General features: G+C 38.8%; 1 protein-coding gene across 1 annotated transcript in view; it reads left to right on the top strand.

Moving 5' to 3' along the window:
* Window positions 1–18443, top strand: part of adgrg2a (adhesion G protein-coupled receptor G2a) — a 98785-nt gene that overhangs the window by 13955 nt on the left and 66387 nt on the right. Inside the window, exons 2-3 of the mRNA XM_061238949.1 lie at window positions 11479–11660; window positions 14119–14219. Of these exons, the coding sequence (XP_061094933.1) occupies window positions 11479–11660; window positions 14119–14219 (283 nt within the window). The remainder of the gene's footprint in view (window positions 1–11478; window positions 11661–14118; window positions 14220–18443) is intronic.

Raw genomic sequence — 18443 nt, 5'->3', positions numbered from 1 at the left:
TGTACCAAACTGTTGATTTGGCCACTCCTGATGTTTCTGCTATCTCTCTGATGGATTTTTTCTTTTTTCACAGCCTAAGGATGGCCTGTTTCACTTGCATTGAGAGCTCCTTTGACCGCATGTTGTGGATTCACAGCAACAGCTTCCAAATGAAAATGCCACACCTGAAATCAACTCCAGACCTTTTACCTGCTTAATTGATGATGAAATAACAAGGGAATAGCCCACACCTGCTCATGAAACAGCTTTTGAGTCAATTGTCCAATTACTTTAGGTCCTTTGAAATGAGGGGACTATGTATGAAAATTGCTGCAATTCCTAAACCCTTCCTCCAATTTTGATGTAAATACCCTCAAATTAAAGCTGAAAGTCTGCACTTCAATTGCATCTCGATTATTTAATTTCAAATCCATTGTGGTAGCGTACAGGACCAAAATTATGAAAATTGTGTCAATGTCCAAATATTTCCGGACCTAACTGTAGTTAGGAAATACTTTTGGAGGTATTTATGACCACTGTACTTCAGAATCACTGATATTCTTGAGTTTGTACTTATTGACCAGTTCAGATTTTTGATGGGATTTAAGTCTGGAGACTGAGATGGCCATTGCAAAACATGCATATTGACTTCACTTAACCATTTTTATGTAGATTTTGATGTATATTTGTACTTGACAATCTACCAACAACCAAGTCTCAGCTTCCTAGCAGAGACAACTAGATTTGGCAAAATGTACTGGTACTTTTTTTAATTAATTGTGCCATTGATCTTAAAGAGTACCCGAGGTCGACTGGCTGCAAAACATCAATGCCCCACCTCCATAGGTATGAGGTGTTCCTCTTTTGCCGGCAAACATGTCGATGGTGTGTATGTCCAAAACATTCAATTTTGCTCACATCTGACAATAGCAATCTCTTACATTACATTACATTATTGGTATTTGGCAGACGCTCTTATCCAGAGCAACGTACAGTTGATTAGACTAAGCAGGAGACAATCCACCCCTTAAGCAATGCAGGGTTAAGGGCCTTGCTCAAGGGCCTACACCGGGATTAGAATCACCAACCTTGCATGTCCCAGTCATGTACCTTAACCACTACGCTACAGGCTCTTCCAGTCATAATTCCAATTAAGTTTGGTAAGCTCCAGATGCTTGGTTTTGTTTATTTTGCTCAGTAAGGACTGTCTTCATGCCACCCTTCCAAATAGTTTGTTGCTATGGAGGTGTTATTTTATGGTTCTTTTTGAGACTCATTAACCCCAAGATGCAACCAATCTCTGTGATTCCTTATGGCCTCCCTCACCATCTTCCGTGGGGACATGTACTTACATCCTCTTCCAAGCAAGTTTGTAACCATTTTATATGGTTTATTTTTTTAATTGTTAAGTGGCAAGTTTACCCTTTATGTATTTATTTGTACCCATTACCAGACTTGTGATGGTCAAGGGCCGACATGGCTCAGGCAGTAAGAGCAGTCGTCTGGCAGTTGGAGGGTTGCCGGTTTGATCCCCCGCCCAGGCTGTGTCGAAGTGTCCCTGAGCAAGACACCTAACCCCCAAATGCTCCTGACGAGCTGGTCGGTGCCTTGCATGGCAGCCAATTGCCATCGGTGTGTGTATGAGAAGCATCAATTGTACAGCGCTTTGGATAAAGGCGCTATATAAATGCCAACCATTTACCATTTGTATTGACACTTTTTTGGCTTTTCCCAATGGATTTTGCATGTTTGTTTCCTCATTTTTATACTCTAGTATTACATTAATTACAGACGTACAGTTGATTAGACTAAGCAGGAGACAATCCTCCCCTGGAGCAATGCAGGGTTAAGGGCCTTGCTCAAGGACCCGACGGCTGTGTGGATCTTATTGTGGCTACACCGGGATTAGAACCACCGACCTAGAGTGTCACCACTACGCTACAGGCCACGCTAGTGAAGCAGGAAGTGACACAATATAGTTTCTTTAGACTAAGATTAACTAAATTAAGTAAAATTGTATTGCCATACAGTAGAGTAACATAGACAATTATCTGTGTTGTTTATTACATAGCATTTTTTCTTCATTTGTATCAAGGGTGCCAATAATTCTGGAGCCCACTGTATGTATGCACACATGGACACACAAACACACATGCACATAGGTGAACTCATACACACACACATACACACAGACAAATTTGGGGAAGACAGACATATAAAGAGGAGAGACCTGAACTTACCTCAGAAAGACAGAAAATGAGAGATAGAGACTGTGTGTACATGCGTGTGTGAGAATAAGAGAGAGTTGGGGAAAGTGACTTGGATGATGAGAGTGGGGCTCTGTTGTCATGGTGATTCTCTCTTGGCCTCTCTCTCGATCTCTCTCTCACTCTCTGCTTTCACTTCTTCAAAAGTAATAAGGATGAAATGAGAAATACAGGACACAGTGTGAATTGGAGATTTTCATAGGCCTAAATAAGACATATAGGGGTTGCTGGAAATAACCACTTTAAGTGAAGGAGGACATGCGGGCTGCCGTGGATTGGGTGGAGAAGGTAGAGGGTAGAAGAATGTAATTTTCTATATTAATGAAACACAAAACATTTGCCCATTTCCTGTAACATCATACATTTGTGGTCTGATACCATCAAGTACCATCAGTTTCACAACAATAAATAAAGTACTAACACAGATTGGTCAATGCAATAATTTAGTTTATTTAATACATTACAGGCTGAAGATAAAGCTATACATCCAAGAAGGGGTGGAGGAGGGAAGAGTGGCAGAGAGTAGTGGTTGGAGCACATTACATTACTTTACAAGGTATTTAGCAGACGCTCTTATCCAGAGAAACATACAACAAAGTGCAGATCAAACACAAGTACAAGTGTGAAGAGGACCTGAGAGGACAGTATGGTTCCGCGTCCTAGTGTGACCATACAGATACAATCGGAGCCCTTGAAGAATACATCAACTTCCAAACTAGCATACCACAGTTGGCAGCTATAATACCCAGAGTACAACAATACAATAGCTAATACAAAACACAACAATATCTATATAACTATATAAGTGCCATTATAGTCTATGGCATATATAAGGCTAATCGTGGTGGTGTGTTAGGGAGGGAAAGGTGTAGCCTGAAGAGATGAGTCTTCAGTCTGCGCTTGAAAGAGGTCAGAGACTCTGCCGTTCTGACATCCACCGGGAGGTCATTCCACTACCGTGGGGCCAGGACAGACAGTATTCGTGAGCGAGAAGTGCAGGTGTGGCGAGGGGGAAGTGCCAGAGGGCACAAAGTGGCAGAACGGAGGGGTCTTGCTGGTGTATAGGTCTTGATAAGTGATTTAATATATACAGGGGCTGATCCCTTAACTGCCTGGTATGTGAGCACCAAAGCTTTAAATTTGATGCGAGAGATTTTTGTTGATTTAGCTCTGTACTCCAGCACATTGAATTTGAAATGAAACAATGAATATGAGGTTAAACTTATTGTGAGCTTTAATATTTCGGCTGAATTATCGTTTGGGGTTCATTTGCCATTTATAAAAAAGTGCTATACATTAGAAATTGAAATTAAACTGCAAATTTATTTATTTTGCATTTTATTCAAAATAATTAATAGGTATGTCATAATTTGGGGAAAAATATTATGTTAATCAGAATACTATTTTTTAGGATTGTAAATTCCAAAATGTAAAACCCATTTTTAAAATGATTTTACTCTTTAATTTATTTAATGAAAAAAGTTATCAAACACCCATTATCACCCGTATGAAAAGGTAATTGCAATAACTGCAATCGAACACTTGCTATAATTTGATATTAGTCTTCCACATCGTGCAAGATGACTTGCGCAGTACGACGTAGAGCTATAACAACATGGCAAAGCAAACAGCTATGCCAAGTCGGCTTACGCTTCAATTGTTAGTGAATTCAAGTAAGAACCATTTATAATTCCAGGGGAACCAGTATATAATTTAGGGGGAACCAGTAAGTATATCATATATAAGAACCGACAGCTGAAATGTTCATGTCTGGACCCAATGGCAGGTACCAAATTGCTGTATAATGAATATAGTTATCACGGACACATCTATGGAAAGAACGGTGTTCTGCAGATCTAACACCTAGTCTTCTTGTTTCAACAGTTTCAACAGAATTAGAAATTCCAGGTTCCGGTGGTGATGCCTAGCCAAATTCCACTAATAACTCCATTAATAAAATGTCAATAAATTCCGCTGCGTCCGGTAGTCTCCCGGAATTCAGCACCTGTTCCCTGACCGGCCAGCGGGCAGAATTCTCCGGCAAATCAGCAATGTGCACCACAGGCAAACTGAAATTTAAAAATGTGCATTATCCAGTCGAGAATTGACAGGCAATCGCACCAAAAAGTGAAAAGCAAGGTTGTATTGTATTGGGGTGCGTTTTCCGATAGTGGTGTCTCTTATCGCTTTACGAAGACTCTCTACGGCACAGGCGTCACACTCCAGTCCTGGAGGGCCATAGTGTCTGCTGGTTTTTGGGGTGTTCTGGGTTCATTCAAGTCTTTGATTGGTTAAAGTATCGACACACCTTGTCCTCAAGGCCTTAATTGGCCTTAATTGGCAGCTAATTGAAAGGAAATCACAAAAACCCGCAGACACTGTGGCCCCCTGGGGATTCAGTTTGACACCCCTGCTCTAAGGTATACCTTACTAAAGTTGTTTACTTTTCTATGTGTGTTCCCCGAACTATCACTTAGGAGGTTGCTTAAGGGATAGCTTCTACATGCGACGTTACTAGGCCCATCGACTTGCTCTAAGATCGATTATGCATTCCATGCAGCGACTGTTTGACTGTGTAATGAGAGAAAGTAGTGTCATTTATGAATGCAAAACTGCAGGAATACTTTAAAATATTGCATCTATCACGACTGGTGGGAACGTATTAATAGAATTAAAAACTTACAAACTAAATTTTCACCAAATTATATACGGTTAGTGATATGGTTTGTGGCTACGCCATCTAGCAATACGCCTTCTTTGGCATGTCATGTTTTATTTACATTATTTTTATATCTTTGTCATAGTGCCTTAAATGAGTTTGCAATCAGGGTTGATTTGGCAGAAGCACCATCACATTACTGGTGTAATTCACTATTTTCTCTGATTAGCTGACGTTTTCAATAAAAGCGCACCAACAAACAAAACGCACCAACACGAAAACAAAATTTTATTTTTATTTTATTTTTTATTTTTCTACATAAGATATTGGGGAAAAAAACAAAGAAAGAATCTTCCCACAGCTTCACAGCAAATGAAATTGAGATATTGTTAGAAGTGGCGCTGAAAAAAGGAACATTATTTTACAGTTTTAGGACTACGGTGTACAACAAAACCAAGAAAGAATTATGGTTAAACATCGCTCCAGCACACAGAGAGAGTGGGAAATCGTCAGTTTATGAATATCATTCAGAAGGCAATTAGGCAACATGTTCAATAAAGTGCAACATGCATCCTTCGTAATTTACAATTTTATTATTTGTATGAAAACAGTGCCATTAATGTGGTATTTAGTAATATTAATAATATTTAATAACTACAACTGTAGAATTATTAGTGTACATATTGATGTAATTAAGAGCAACAGCTGATTTCAGAGGCTTACTGTTTTAACAGTGGTGGCCACTAGCGGAGTGAGCTGACAATATCGCTAAGGTATAGCTAAGAGTGGTCCAGACCAACCTTTACGAAAGTACGAGGTACAGAAGGGTAACACGCTGAAACGTTAAGGTACAACTTACGAACGACGTAGCGTTAAGAAGGCTTCGGGAAACGCAAGCCTGGAAATAATCGGATGTCTGACAATGCAATGCTCTTAAAGCCACAAAACACATTTTCTTTCTGTAGTCATACATGTATTCTACTGAGATGGAAATGCCTTAAAAAACTGAGAGAGGTTCTAGTTCCACTTCTGTGTTGACAAGCATGGGCAACAGGCAACCCATATAGATTCTGCCCCACAAACTTAGTTACATCAGGGTCTGGTTAAACCAGGCTTGCCTGGTCTTGCTTTTTAATTTTCTGAATTAGCTGCTTTAATTCAGATACATTCATAGGTTTAGTATGCCATGATCAAAACTCACCAAGCACTTTATTAGGTACATTTTTACTTTATTACACCTACTTATTCATGCAATTATCTAATCAGCCAATTGTGTGGCAGCAGTGCAATGCATACAATCATAGATACAGGTCAGGAGCTTCAGTTAATGTTGACATCAACCATTAGAATGGGGAAAAAATGTGATCTAAGTGACTTTGACCATGGAATGATTGTTGGTGGCAGACAGGGTGGTCTCAGAAACTGCTGATCTCCTGGAATTTTCATGCACACTAGGCTTTCACGCACATGAGTTTGCAAAGAATGGTGCAAAAAACAAACTAGGTCCAGTGAGCAGCAGTTCTGCAGACAGAAGCACCTTGTTAATGAGAGACATCAGAGGAGAATGGCCAGACTGGTCCAAGCTGACAGGAAGGTGACAGTAACACAAATAACCACACATTACAACAGTGGTAAGCAGAAGGACATCTCTGAACATACAACACATCACAACTCTCCAATCAGCCTAACCTGCATGTCTTTGGACTGTGGGAGGAAACTGGAGTACCCGGAGGGAACCCACGCGAACAAGGGGAGAACATGCAAACTCCATACAGAGGATTTGAACCCAGGACCTCCTTGCTGTGAGGCGGCAGTGTTACTCACTGCACCATCCATTCCGCCCGAGTTACAGCAGTAGAAGTCTACAAAATAAGTCTAATAAATACCTAATAAAGGTTGGTGCATTTTTATATAGTCATAAAGCAAATACAGCAAATATCATATCAAAAGTAAAAAATGGGGATGTTACTGTAATTGTGTGTAGATGCTTTGCTGCCACGAGACCTAGACAACTACAGCTAAAGCTGCAGTGTAATTTGAGTCTTTTTTCAAAAAGACAATAATCCAAAACACAAAAGCAAATCTAATTTACTGAAAATTTTTTGAATTCTAAGTTTTGGAGTGGAGATGCTGTGGTAGGGCCTGAATCTGCTCATGCTAAAAAACCTAACAATTTTTATTTATGAAAGCATAAGAGTTAAAATTAATCCATAGCGATGTGAAAGACTGATATCAAATTTTATGTTTGGTTGCAATTATTACTGTTTGCTATTTTGTCTAAAGATCTGAAACCATTTTCAATAAATCAGAAAGGGGGCACTGTACAATATAAACCAGTGGCTGGGGAAATAGTAGTCCTCTCAAAAGTACTTTCAGTCTTGGCAGTATGAATCTATTGAATCTAATCTATTGAATATGTCAGAATATGCAGTTGTGCAAGGATGGGCCCCACTGACTCAGATCAAATCCAGACCGTGCCAGTGCCGACTGTGGCCAGTAGCTCCTTTGGCCAATGCACAGTGGGGGTTTGCATCACCCAGGGTATGGGTGGGTTCCGACAGTTAGGGATCTGTGATTTATCACTATTTAGCAACCCCTGCTGGTCAACCTGTGGACTGCAAGTTAAAGTCTTAACTCCAACACCGCTCTATGCGAGTTTAGCTGCAGTCTGTGGTGTGACAGAGCAGACTTGCAACACCATGTGTTTTGGATGTGTAAATTAACAGAAAATGAATATTATTACAAAAAGCCAAACTGAATTTCTCGTGTCAATTTTGTCTTTCAGTATGAGAAGAGCCTGTGATTTCTGTGTTAGACTTCCCTTTGTGGGGCTTATAATCGATCAACCTCTCACATAATGCATGAAATGGATGTAACCATGTGTCTATGTTTGTGTATGTATGCTGTGTTCTGCTTGGATGTCTGTGTGTGAGAGTGAGGGGAGTTTGTGTGTGTATACTGTATATGCGTGAGTGAGTATTTGTGAATGCATGCATGCGTGTGTGTGTGTGTATGTGCCTGTGAAAGTGTGTGCCTTTTAACCACATCTTTCCACGCCTTCCTCCTTCCACCCTGTGATGTATTAATCCGACAGGCATGCACTTAGCCTTTTGACTAACATGGTATCTGTTTAATTGGGAAAACTTTAAGAGGACTTACAGCACCTGTGCTTTCCAATACATGCACAAGAAAGTAAGGCAACCCTTATGTATTTAGCTAAGCACAATTTCAATACATAGTTATTTGACCAATACAGTACACGCCCCTAATTCAATTAAAACGTTACTGATATTGCATGATCTGAGTCAGTTCCTGTACAATATTGACTGGTCGCACCGGTTTGTCCATAGACACAACAGCAGCATAGACATTCTGTCTTCTTCTTCCTTGTTGAACCATAATCGCACCAATGGGCCCGCGTCTTTAGGGCTCAGTTCATTGTCTGTGAGTGATATCTGAATCTTTGCCTCTGTTTCATTCTTTCGTCCCCTCTGACACACACTGTCACCTGAGAATTCTGCACATCTCTACTGAAAAATTTGTAGAGAGGGGAGAAGAGAGAGAGGGAGGTGAGAGAGACATGGGGGAATCAGAAACACCCTTACATAACTAGAATATATTGTAATTATTCTAAGTATTGCCATTTTAGGATATAGTAATATATTATACTTCTGTGGAATAAAGTATTTATCATATTTTCCACAAAGATCCACATATTTATGATATATGGCAGTATATATTGCATTTCTATTAGGGCATGTGGGAGAACATGGGACAAGAGCACTGGAGAAAGACGGAAGGCTTCAGGCAAGCAGACAACAATGCAGCTAGTGCTTGTAATGAGTCACGCCTTCCGCATGGGAAACTGTGATCTCTGAAGAACATGCAATACCATTGTCTGAGCACAGAGAAGAGGAGAGACCGGTTCTAGAAGCACTCTCAAAACGCAGTGCACACCCACACCCATACACAGACACATTAACCACAGACACATGCACTTATGCAACTGCACGTGCACACAAACACACACACAGTTCCTTGTTCCAAAACCTTGGTCTTGGTTTAAACATCAAATGAGACTTCTGGTTCATGGGTTAAACTCCGTCATAGTCTGATAATAGACTAGACCCAGTGTTGGGAACTCTTATTCACTTTGGCCTGCCCCAGAGAAAGGTGAATTACTGTTTTGCTCATTCACTCATTCATTCAATGAATTGCTTGGTCACTCTATCCCTTGGTCTCTGAAGTAGGGTAGGTGAGTGAGTGATTGAAACATTCCCCTGTTTCTGCCCCAGAGGCAGAGGCAGAGGAATGACTCACTCGCCGACAGTCACCCTTCCTTATCTCAGTGACAGTGAAATAAGTTTGTCTTTGAGTTTGAGTAAGTGACTCAAACACCTTGCCCTACACAGAGGGATGAGGCCCTACTCACGACTACTGTCTGTTCTAGCTCCACGGTGGTGGAACAAACTCCCCGTTGAGGTCAGAACTATAGAATCTCTTCCCACCTTCAAGCGCAAACTGAAGACGTACCTGTTCAAGCAGCACCTCTCCCCGTCCCTCCCTACCTCCCTGTGAACCTTAATTGTTGTCTTTCTGTGATTTACTTTTTTTGTGTATCAGTATTTTTAGTTTGGCTTGGTAAGCAGTGTTTGGCTAGTTAAGGGGTTTGGTCATACTTTTGCTTTGTTTGTTTGCTTGTAAAAAATATATATATATATGAAAGACAGGTGAACTTTATCTGATCATGCGCTGTAAACATATCCCATAAGAAAATGGCAAAAAGACTGACAACAATGTTACTAATGTTACAATTGAAAAAGTATTGCCAGTGGAAAAACTATGAAATCCTTTTATCAGATAAATAACACATAATACAGCATTTTGTATTATACAGCAAATAATACAGCATTTTGAAGAAGAAAAACTAAATTTGTAGGCCTATGAACATCTCACCGTAAAAATACAGGTGTGTGATCTGTGCTTTCTAAAACCCTGTGGATAAGGGAATCATTCAGTAGGCTTTACATTGAATAATTAAAGAATAAAGAATAATTAGACCATCATTAAATATTCTCTCATTGAGAAAAATGTGTATCTTCATGGACATTATTGTTTGTAATGGCAATCTCTCATTTATCATTAAACTTTCTAAAGACATAACACTCAACATTGTCAATCATTTTTAATAGCGGTGTCTTTCCTCCTCTCTATCCTCACCATTTCGCACAAATATAACAAAAAGCATGTCATTTTACATGAACAATGCAGAAATATAGCCTATGTCTAACGTGCGTTTTTTTTCTCTTTTTGTCAAATAGGCTACGCTAAAGATGCAATCATTTTCTGAATCTTGAATTTTTAGCAAGTGATTTCCATTTCAATCTTAATTTACTACCAATCAAAATGGTTTTAGTATACAGTATGCAAGACCCACCATAGAATACTTACATCCAACTTATCAAACGGTCAATGAGTATAGAAGTACATTAAACACAATAAGTAGCTATAATAAAACATAATAAACAACTTAAACTTTCGCAAAAACTATGTTTCCCTTTATAGGGTGCTATGGCTGAGGTTTGACCTGTTTAACCCAGAGATGCTCTTCCACATACCACTGTTATAATGCTGGGTTATTTGATTTTACCTTTTTGTCAGCTTGAAGCAGTCTGGCCATTCTCTGACCTCTCATTAACAAGGCATTTTTGGTCACAGAATTGCTGCTTACTGGATGTTCTTTTGTATTATTCTCTAAACTCTGGTTTAACGGTTGTTCATGAAAATGCCAGGACATCAGCAGTTTCTGAGTTTCTGTCTGGCACCTACAATCATTCAAGATGCAAAGTCACTTAGATCACATTTCCCGATTCTTATATTTGGTCTGAACAACAACCTCTTGACCATGTCTGCAGGCTTTTATGCGTTAAGTTGCTCTCGTGATTTGCTGATTAAATATTTGCATTAACAAGCTGGAGTACAGATAACATTTCATTACATTTATTTAGCAGCCACTTTTATCCATAGAGACATATGATAACTACATACCATAGGTCATAGTAACAACTTCAGAACTCAGGTTGTATAAGGTACAATTTGCTTTGAGGATCAGTTGTCTATAGCCATGAACATTTTATCTATTTCACCTGGTAAATATAAGCAAAGTCAGTAAGGCATGAATAGTAATGATAGAATAGTCAACAATACAGCACCAAGATGATGAGTTAGTCATGGTATGCGTCTTCAAACTGCAGGGAAATGGGCAGTGACTGAAAAGTTCTTAGAGAAATGGGGGCTACCAATTAAAGTGGTCAGTGAGTATTTTAAAGACAAAAAGCATTTGTATATTTATTTAAAACAGGGTATCATCAGATAAATACACGTGTCCATATGAAACTCGTTCATTATCGCGTTATGTGTAGCACTCTGGAACGGCGTTATCCAGGGCAGAAAGGCGTGTCAGCATTCAGAGCGCCTCACCAGTCTCACCAATGAGGGGCTGTCACTTTCATCGTCTTACAGCAGAATGCGGGGTATTAAAACGCCTGATTCTTAACTGTTTGCTGATTTTAGGACATAGCCCAAACAGATGTAAGACTTAAAAGGCTGGATTCATCAAACGGATTATCGCGGCGACTGTTCCTGAACAGAGCTCCGGACGATTGTGATGCCGGCTGGGTCTGGAGAGGCTCAAGGAAACAAACCTCAATAGGATGCACTCACGCGCGCCTGCTTCCACGGCGCGGTGTCACCAGGTGAGCGCGCCTGGAGTCAGTTGGGAAAGGAGAGTAGACCCGCAACTGTATCCTGACCCGGTCGTTGACAATTATTGTAACGCATATTCTATGCCTGTTTGAAACGTAAATAGACAGTGTAGGCTCACTAGATAGCTTTGGTAGTCGGTTTTTTTAATCAAATAATGTTAACGCATCGTTCGTTCGTTGATGAGGGTTGACATACAATATTATCACAACAATCTTATAAAATCATAGGTAATTTTGCGTCGCATCTGACTAAACCCTTGATCGTATTATGTTCTGTTATTTATTATTCTGCCCTTCTAGGCAGTCACATGATGAAGTCAATTCGTTGACGCACGAACACGTGTACAATAAAACAATGTTTGTAAACGTGTTGATCACGCCAAAAACGACCAGTTCAAGAGCAATTTCTTGCCTAACATAAATTTTAAGCCGTGGGCAGAATTTCAGCTCCTGTTTGTTACAAAACGCCCGGGACAACACAGGCGTTGGAGCTTTGGGGGATTTTAACGAGTGAAAATTTACCTTTTCTGTCCCGTGTCCTTCGAAATTCAGCTGTTGGTTTAAGGCTGAGACTGAGACACATCATTTGTACTGTTCATATTGTATAGATCAATGTTAATGAAGTATTAAGATTAGACGAAGCTAAAAACTTCATACAATACAGATTAATGTGCACAGTTTGTGCCTGAAGGTTTGAGACTGAGGAGGAGGACTGAGATGTGCATTTTTTGCTGCAAAACATTGAAGTAGACAAGCTGGCAGCAAGAAAATATAAGCAGTTACATGTGTATGAACCCACAACAATATTTGGAGAATGTGGAGAGAGAGAGAGAGAGAGAGAGAGAGAGAGAGAGAGAGAGAGAGAGAGAGAGAGAGAGAGAGAGATAACAAGGGATACATGGGATAACAAGACACCATAACTTAAATCCATAGAGGTCACATAATAAATATCCACAAATATATACAAATGTAATGAAGAATTAGAAAACCACAAATGTAATACGTGTATGATTTTTTTTTTTGGCATGCATAAAACAATACAGCATTGTTTAGCCTGAAAAACAAAACTGTAGCATTATATGCACGCATGTCTGTTGCGCTTTGGCAAAAACAGTTCTTGAGATTTTATGGCAAAAAAGGTTGAGGTTTTACAATATATATATATATATATATATATATTGCGATGCCTTCGTCTAAATAGAGGACGTTGTTTGGAGGAATTCCAAGGAATCTCTTGTCTGAGTGAATATTTCTGAGGAAGACAGTGGAAACACCGTTGACAACACAATAGAGGGAATTTTCAGTGATGTGACCCTATTTTATATTGGTCAGCATCTAATTACATTCTGAAAATATATATTTTTTTATTCAGTATGCTTATAAATAAGGAGCCAGGCTGCTTTTGAATAATAAATAGCATGTGAAATTATGGAATGTGTTTGACTTGCTCATGTTTGACTTGTTCATGGGGTTGGGCATTTCACAAAAGCTTCAATCAGTGGACCTCAATGAATATATTAGTATATTGTGATTATTGTAATTATTTTTTATGATCTTCTTGACCTGTTGCTGACAGAGGTGGGGTAGGGTGACAGGCGGGGGGAAGTGCAAAAGGTGTTGTATAGTTTAGTAAGCAAAATGCAGTATTTTACACCTCAAAAGACCTATCATATGATTTATTACCTTTGTCCTTTTGGAGTCTCCAAATGTCCTTTTTGGAAAACTGCCTAGACATAGATTAGAAAAAACAATGCAGAATCCACATTCTTGGTGATATTGTCAAATTTGAAAGAGGATTTGTCCAGTATTGTGACTTGGCTCCATTGTGTTTCTACGCACACCAGCCACAGATACAATAATCTGTATCCAGTCAAAAACAGAAAATCTTTTCACTTAGAAAAAAGATTAAAAAGAGTAATTCTGCCTCTTAGAAAACAAAAATAAGATCTTAAGACTTATTACAAGACTAAAAATGCTCCCACTGTTCCAGTGTTTTATTTCAGATCCTGGTATCCATAGCAAGACATTTGTGTACCATTTACATCTACATTTTAATCATTTGGCAGACGCTTTTAATCCAAAGCGATTTACAAGGGCATAGGTTCTTCCATAACTAGTAAAATACACATCAAGTGCTGTTCTAAACAAAAATACAGTCATCGTAAGTGCAATTTTGTTTTTTTGGGGTTTTTTTGGGTTACATTGTTAGATCTTGAAATTTCAAAATTTTTCTTCATGAATATGCCAGAATTTCCAGAAAAATTACTATTGGGTATTGATGATAAACAATCATATATAACAATCTTCAAACATGTCTTATTTGCAATCTGAAAGTATTATAACAATATTTTACTTCGTTCAGATTATAGACTGCTACAAAAATGTTCAAATTTGTCATTTCCACTATCAAGAAGTATGCAAATGAGCTAATTTACATATTATCTTACAGAAGGATGCCTTGTGGAGCCCTCCAGAATGCAAGAAATAGGAAACTGGACAGCCACTTCCTGTTCGCGTTCCTGGTTGCTGTCCTTTACCAGGTCCACCCAGGTAAATGTACCACCACTGAGTGAATGCCTTACTCATTACCTGTGATAAGGTCATGCATAATATTTGGGTACCCCTGGTCAAATTGCATGTTTTTATCTCTATGTTAATAGAATCTGAGACAACCTCTGACGTATTTCTGCAAATAATTGTGAACATTGTGTTTGTATTTGCTGATCAGTTAAAAAATAAAATCGTAAATGTGCATGTGCAAGAGTGTAGTTAATAAATCGTCTGACTCCTCTAAACTATCAGGGTGTTCTGCTTACTATCAACCATGGGCTTATCTAAGCAGCTGACTGAAGACAAAATGAAGATAATTGACTCTTAGAATGCAGGGGAAAGCTATTTAGTTGCATTCAGTTTGGAATTTTCATTGTCAGAAACATTATTAAGAAATGGAAGTTATAGACCTGCTTGTAGACTGGTCCAGTATGCGAAACGAAACCCAGAAAGGTTTAGTGACACCAGAGTAGTGGTGCCCCATTACAGACCATTACATTTCATCATAAAAGTAAAGATCAATAAAATGCTTAGAGAAGCCAGAGACTTTTTGGAAAAAGTGCTGTGTACTGATCAAACAAAACTTTTACTCACCAAAGATTGGAGAAAAACAGGGGAAGCATTTGAAAAAAAGAGTACCATGCCAGCTAGGGGTGGATCTTTCATATTAAAAAATAAATAAATAATAATAATAATAAAAAAGAATAATAATAATAAGAAGAAAAATATCATAAAAAGACACAATGCCAAAAGACAACACATTACTGAATATCAATTAGAAATATAAAATTCATACATTTCTAAAACAAATAATATTATAAAAGATAAAATAGAAAGAAGAAAACATAGTATAAATAACTAATGAATCAATAAAAAGACCATAAATTCAATATAAATTAATTGTAATTAAATTTCATATCGACACCCCAAATAACAGAGGGGATGGTACAGCCAGTGACACAGGAAATATTCTGCTGGTGGAAGGAAGAATGGATTCAACTACATAAATGTCAATAAATCCTAGAGGGTAATGTCCTAGATATTCGGACAATGATCTAAAAACATACCTCAAAACCAACCAATAACTACTTATAGGAATGAAATATTAACATTCCTTTCACAAAAATAAACAAGGTGTACGATTTTACTAGCAGTTCCTAAGCTTCTGCATACCACTGTACATAATGCTATATGTATGTAATTGTGTAAGCATTTATATAGCGCCTTTATCCAAAGCGCTGTACAATTGATGCTTCTAATTCACCTATTCCTACACACACTCACACACCAACGGTGATTGGCTGCCACACAAGGCACCGAGGTAACACTCGATAGCCCAAAAGGTAACACTGGGACTTGTATTATTTAAAGGCCTTATTCCTAGAATATTGTATGAATGGAGTGTGATATTCCTCTGTTCACTGAATAATTGGTTTATTTTATTATATATATTTATATTGTATATATAATTTTTATTATATTTATTTAAAAATGGCCAGTACATAGGTAAGGCAACTGGGATTAAATTCAATTCAGTTTTATTTGTACAGCACTGGGAGAAAAGTGATCTCTCTCAAAATACTGTGCTTCCTTGAGTTAAAAGAAAATGGCTGCAGGTGTAGAATTCATTAGTACGTAGATCATGGTAGATAAACCTTTGAGACTGAGGGTGATTTTTATGTTTTTTCACTATTCTCAGTTTTATGCAGATTAAACAGGTTTATCTGATAGATAACCCCTCTTTTTTCACAAGACCTGTACAGGCGTAGGCCTGGATATGATATCTTTTAATTGGTGAGCCCCATTATAGGACAAAAAATGCTACATTACATTACATTACAAGAATAAGTTGTAAGGAGTAACTACATCGTACTGTATAGCTGTATGCTTTATAATATAAAGAAATATCAGCACAGTACCTGGCAGAAATATGCCCAGAGAACTGAAAGGGTAAAATAAAACAGTTTTCTGATAACACTACAATCAATTAAACAAGCAATACATAACTATGTACGGCAATACATCAAAAAATAAATATACTTCACTATATAATATAAACAAGAACAAATATGTATTTATAAATGTATTCAAATAATAACTTCAATTATTATTTTTTGCCATGAACTGTATGATTACAAGCTACTGAAGCAGGTGATAAACTGCCTAGAAAAGTAGGTACTGTATTGCCTCCAAAACAATGGGTATATTCTAATAGTTATAACAGTAGTAGAGTATATAGATATTAACGCTTGCATTTTATTGCACAAACAGTAAAGCTGAAAGACTGTCTTTACTGAAATATCGGTGTAATTTTCAAACACAACCCTGCTTTTACTGTCCATCAATTTGACATATTTCAGAGTGGCAAGTCTCCCCTACATAACAAAAATGGAAAATGATCCTACGTTCAGAAATAACAGTTATTTGACAGACATTAAAGGGAGTGCCTTTTGATGCAAATTGCGTAATTAGGCTTTAAAGGGTTAATATAGTCTACTTGGCTGGGGTTAGTTGCCCTGCAGGGCCAGCTGGAAAGCAAAACAGCTGGGCAGGGGGTGATGAGATGAGCAGGTCTTGCAAGGTGAATCTCAGGAGAGAGAACAAACTCCGGAAAAAGAACCAACCACAAAAAACATACCCCCCACAAGAAAAAAAAATCCATAGCCAAAGAGATTTGCACCATAAACACAAGAAAAGGAAAGAAAACAACAACAAAACTACTCCTACTCATCTGAACTGCCATCGCTATCTTTGCTGGCTGAACAAAACCAATTGTTTTTTGACACGCAGTACTTTGGCCCATACAGAAACAGTGTCTCAGTAAAAACCTCCCCCAACTTCCCACACCGTTCCCTTACAACCTGGAGCAGCCCCAACCCAACTGTGCATAGTTAATGAAAATGTGACCACAGAAAGAAGGCAACCCTCTCCTACTGATGGATCAAGGTGCCCTTGTATCTGTTTGTGGCTGCTTCCCCATGCTCAATTCTCCATTGAAGGTCGATTACATGCTTTTCAATGGGACTCATGTACAGGGACCATCAGCTTCCTTTCAGGGAAAAGTCTGACCCTGTGTCCTTTACCTCCTCCAGTAGGCACAGCCAATAGAGAGCCTTCTTACTTGCTGTTCTGAAAACTTTCAGCTGCAGCATTATAATATTCTTCAGCAGCCTCGCACTATCATGCTACTCTCCAACATAGTCCCAAGGTCTGGGAAAATCTCCACCTCGTCCTCTTCACTTCTATTCACCTGATTTTCTAAATGCTACATCAAAGCAGCCGGGGGAACACGCCGGACTTCCTCCAGGAACCACTTGACCAGGCGGGCAGGCCTCACCCCTGCGATTGCCACAATCCGCTTGCTGAAATCCCCATAAATTGAGAGCAAATATCTGGATGCACTAGCTGCTATAATCATAAACTCAACATACCACAAGGAACATGCCATTGAGTAGATAATGTACATTTAGGTATGTAATTTACGGTGTGATTTCAGTCTGTGACTGCAAGCACTAATAAACTCTACTACTACTACAAATCTCCTCTGCTGTTCTCCATTCGCCAGCAGTCCTCTAATGTGTGGTTCTGGTAAACCCAGCCTGGACAAATGGTGTTCCTGGGTTGACAGGCAGTTACAGTATCCACACTGATGCATGGATTTTTGGACAGTGGTGTTATTGCTCTCAGCCCAATGAGTTTTAAAAACAGTCAATGTCTTGAGCATTGCATAATACATTTACATTTTACATTTTTGTCATTTGCCACTTTTAATCCAAAGTGACTTACAAGTGCATAGGTTCTTCCAAAGTTAAAAGCATCAAATCCATAACTAGCAAAACATGCATGAAGAGCTGTTCTAAGCAAAAAGACCAGAATCATTGTAAGTGTAATTTAAAAAAATTAAAACTAGGGTTAGACAAGAGGGATATTGGAGGGAGTGGGGGAAGAAATCAGGAGGGAGGACTAAGGTATATTCTGAAAATAATAATAGAATGGGGCAGCCCTGTTAAATCCACTCTTTTCAACTCCCATCAGAAACAGGTGCTGGCCAGATGGCCAGCTTTCTTCAAAATATAGCAAGCCATTTCTGCCCAGTTTAGCCCTTCCACATATTGAAGCCTGAAAGTCGCTACCCTGCTTTCAATGTCCACAAGGCCTTGACCTCCCTCCACAACTGCCAAATCCAGGCCACTGCTCTGATCCAGTGTTGCTCTGACCAAAAGA

The sequence above is a fragment of the Conger conger genome, chromosome 4 (assembly GCF_963514075.1).
Source record: "Conger conger chromosome 4, fConCon1.1, whole genome shotgun sequence".
NCBI lineage: Eukaryota > Metazoa > Chordata > Actinopteri > Anguilliformes > Congridae > Conger > Conger conger.
Note: the sequence above shows the minus strand (reverse complement) of the source record. Positions and strands in the feature narration are given on the sequence as shown.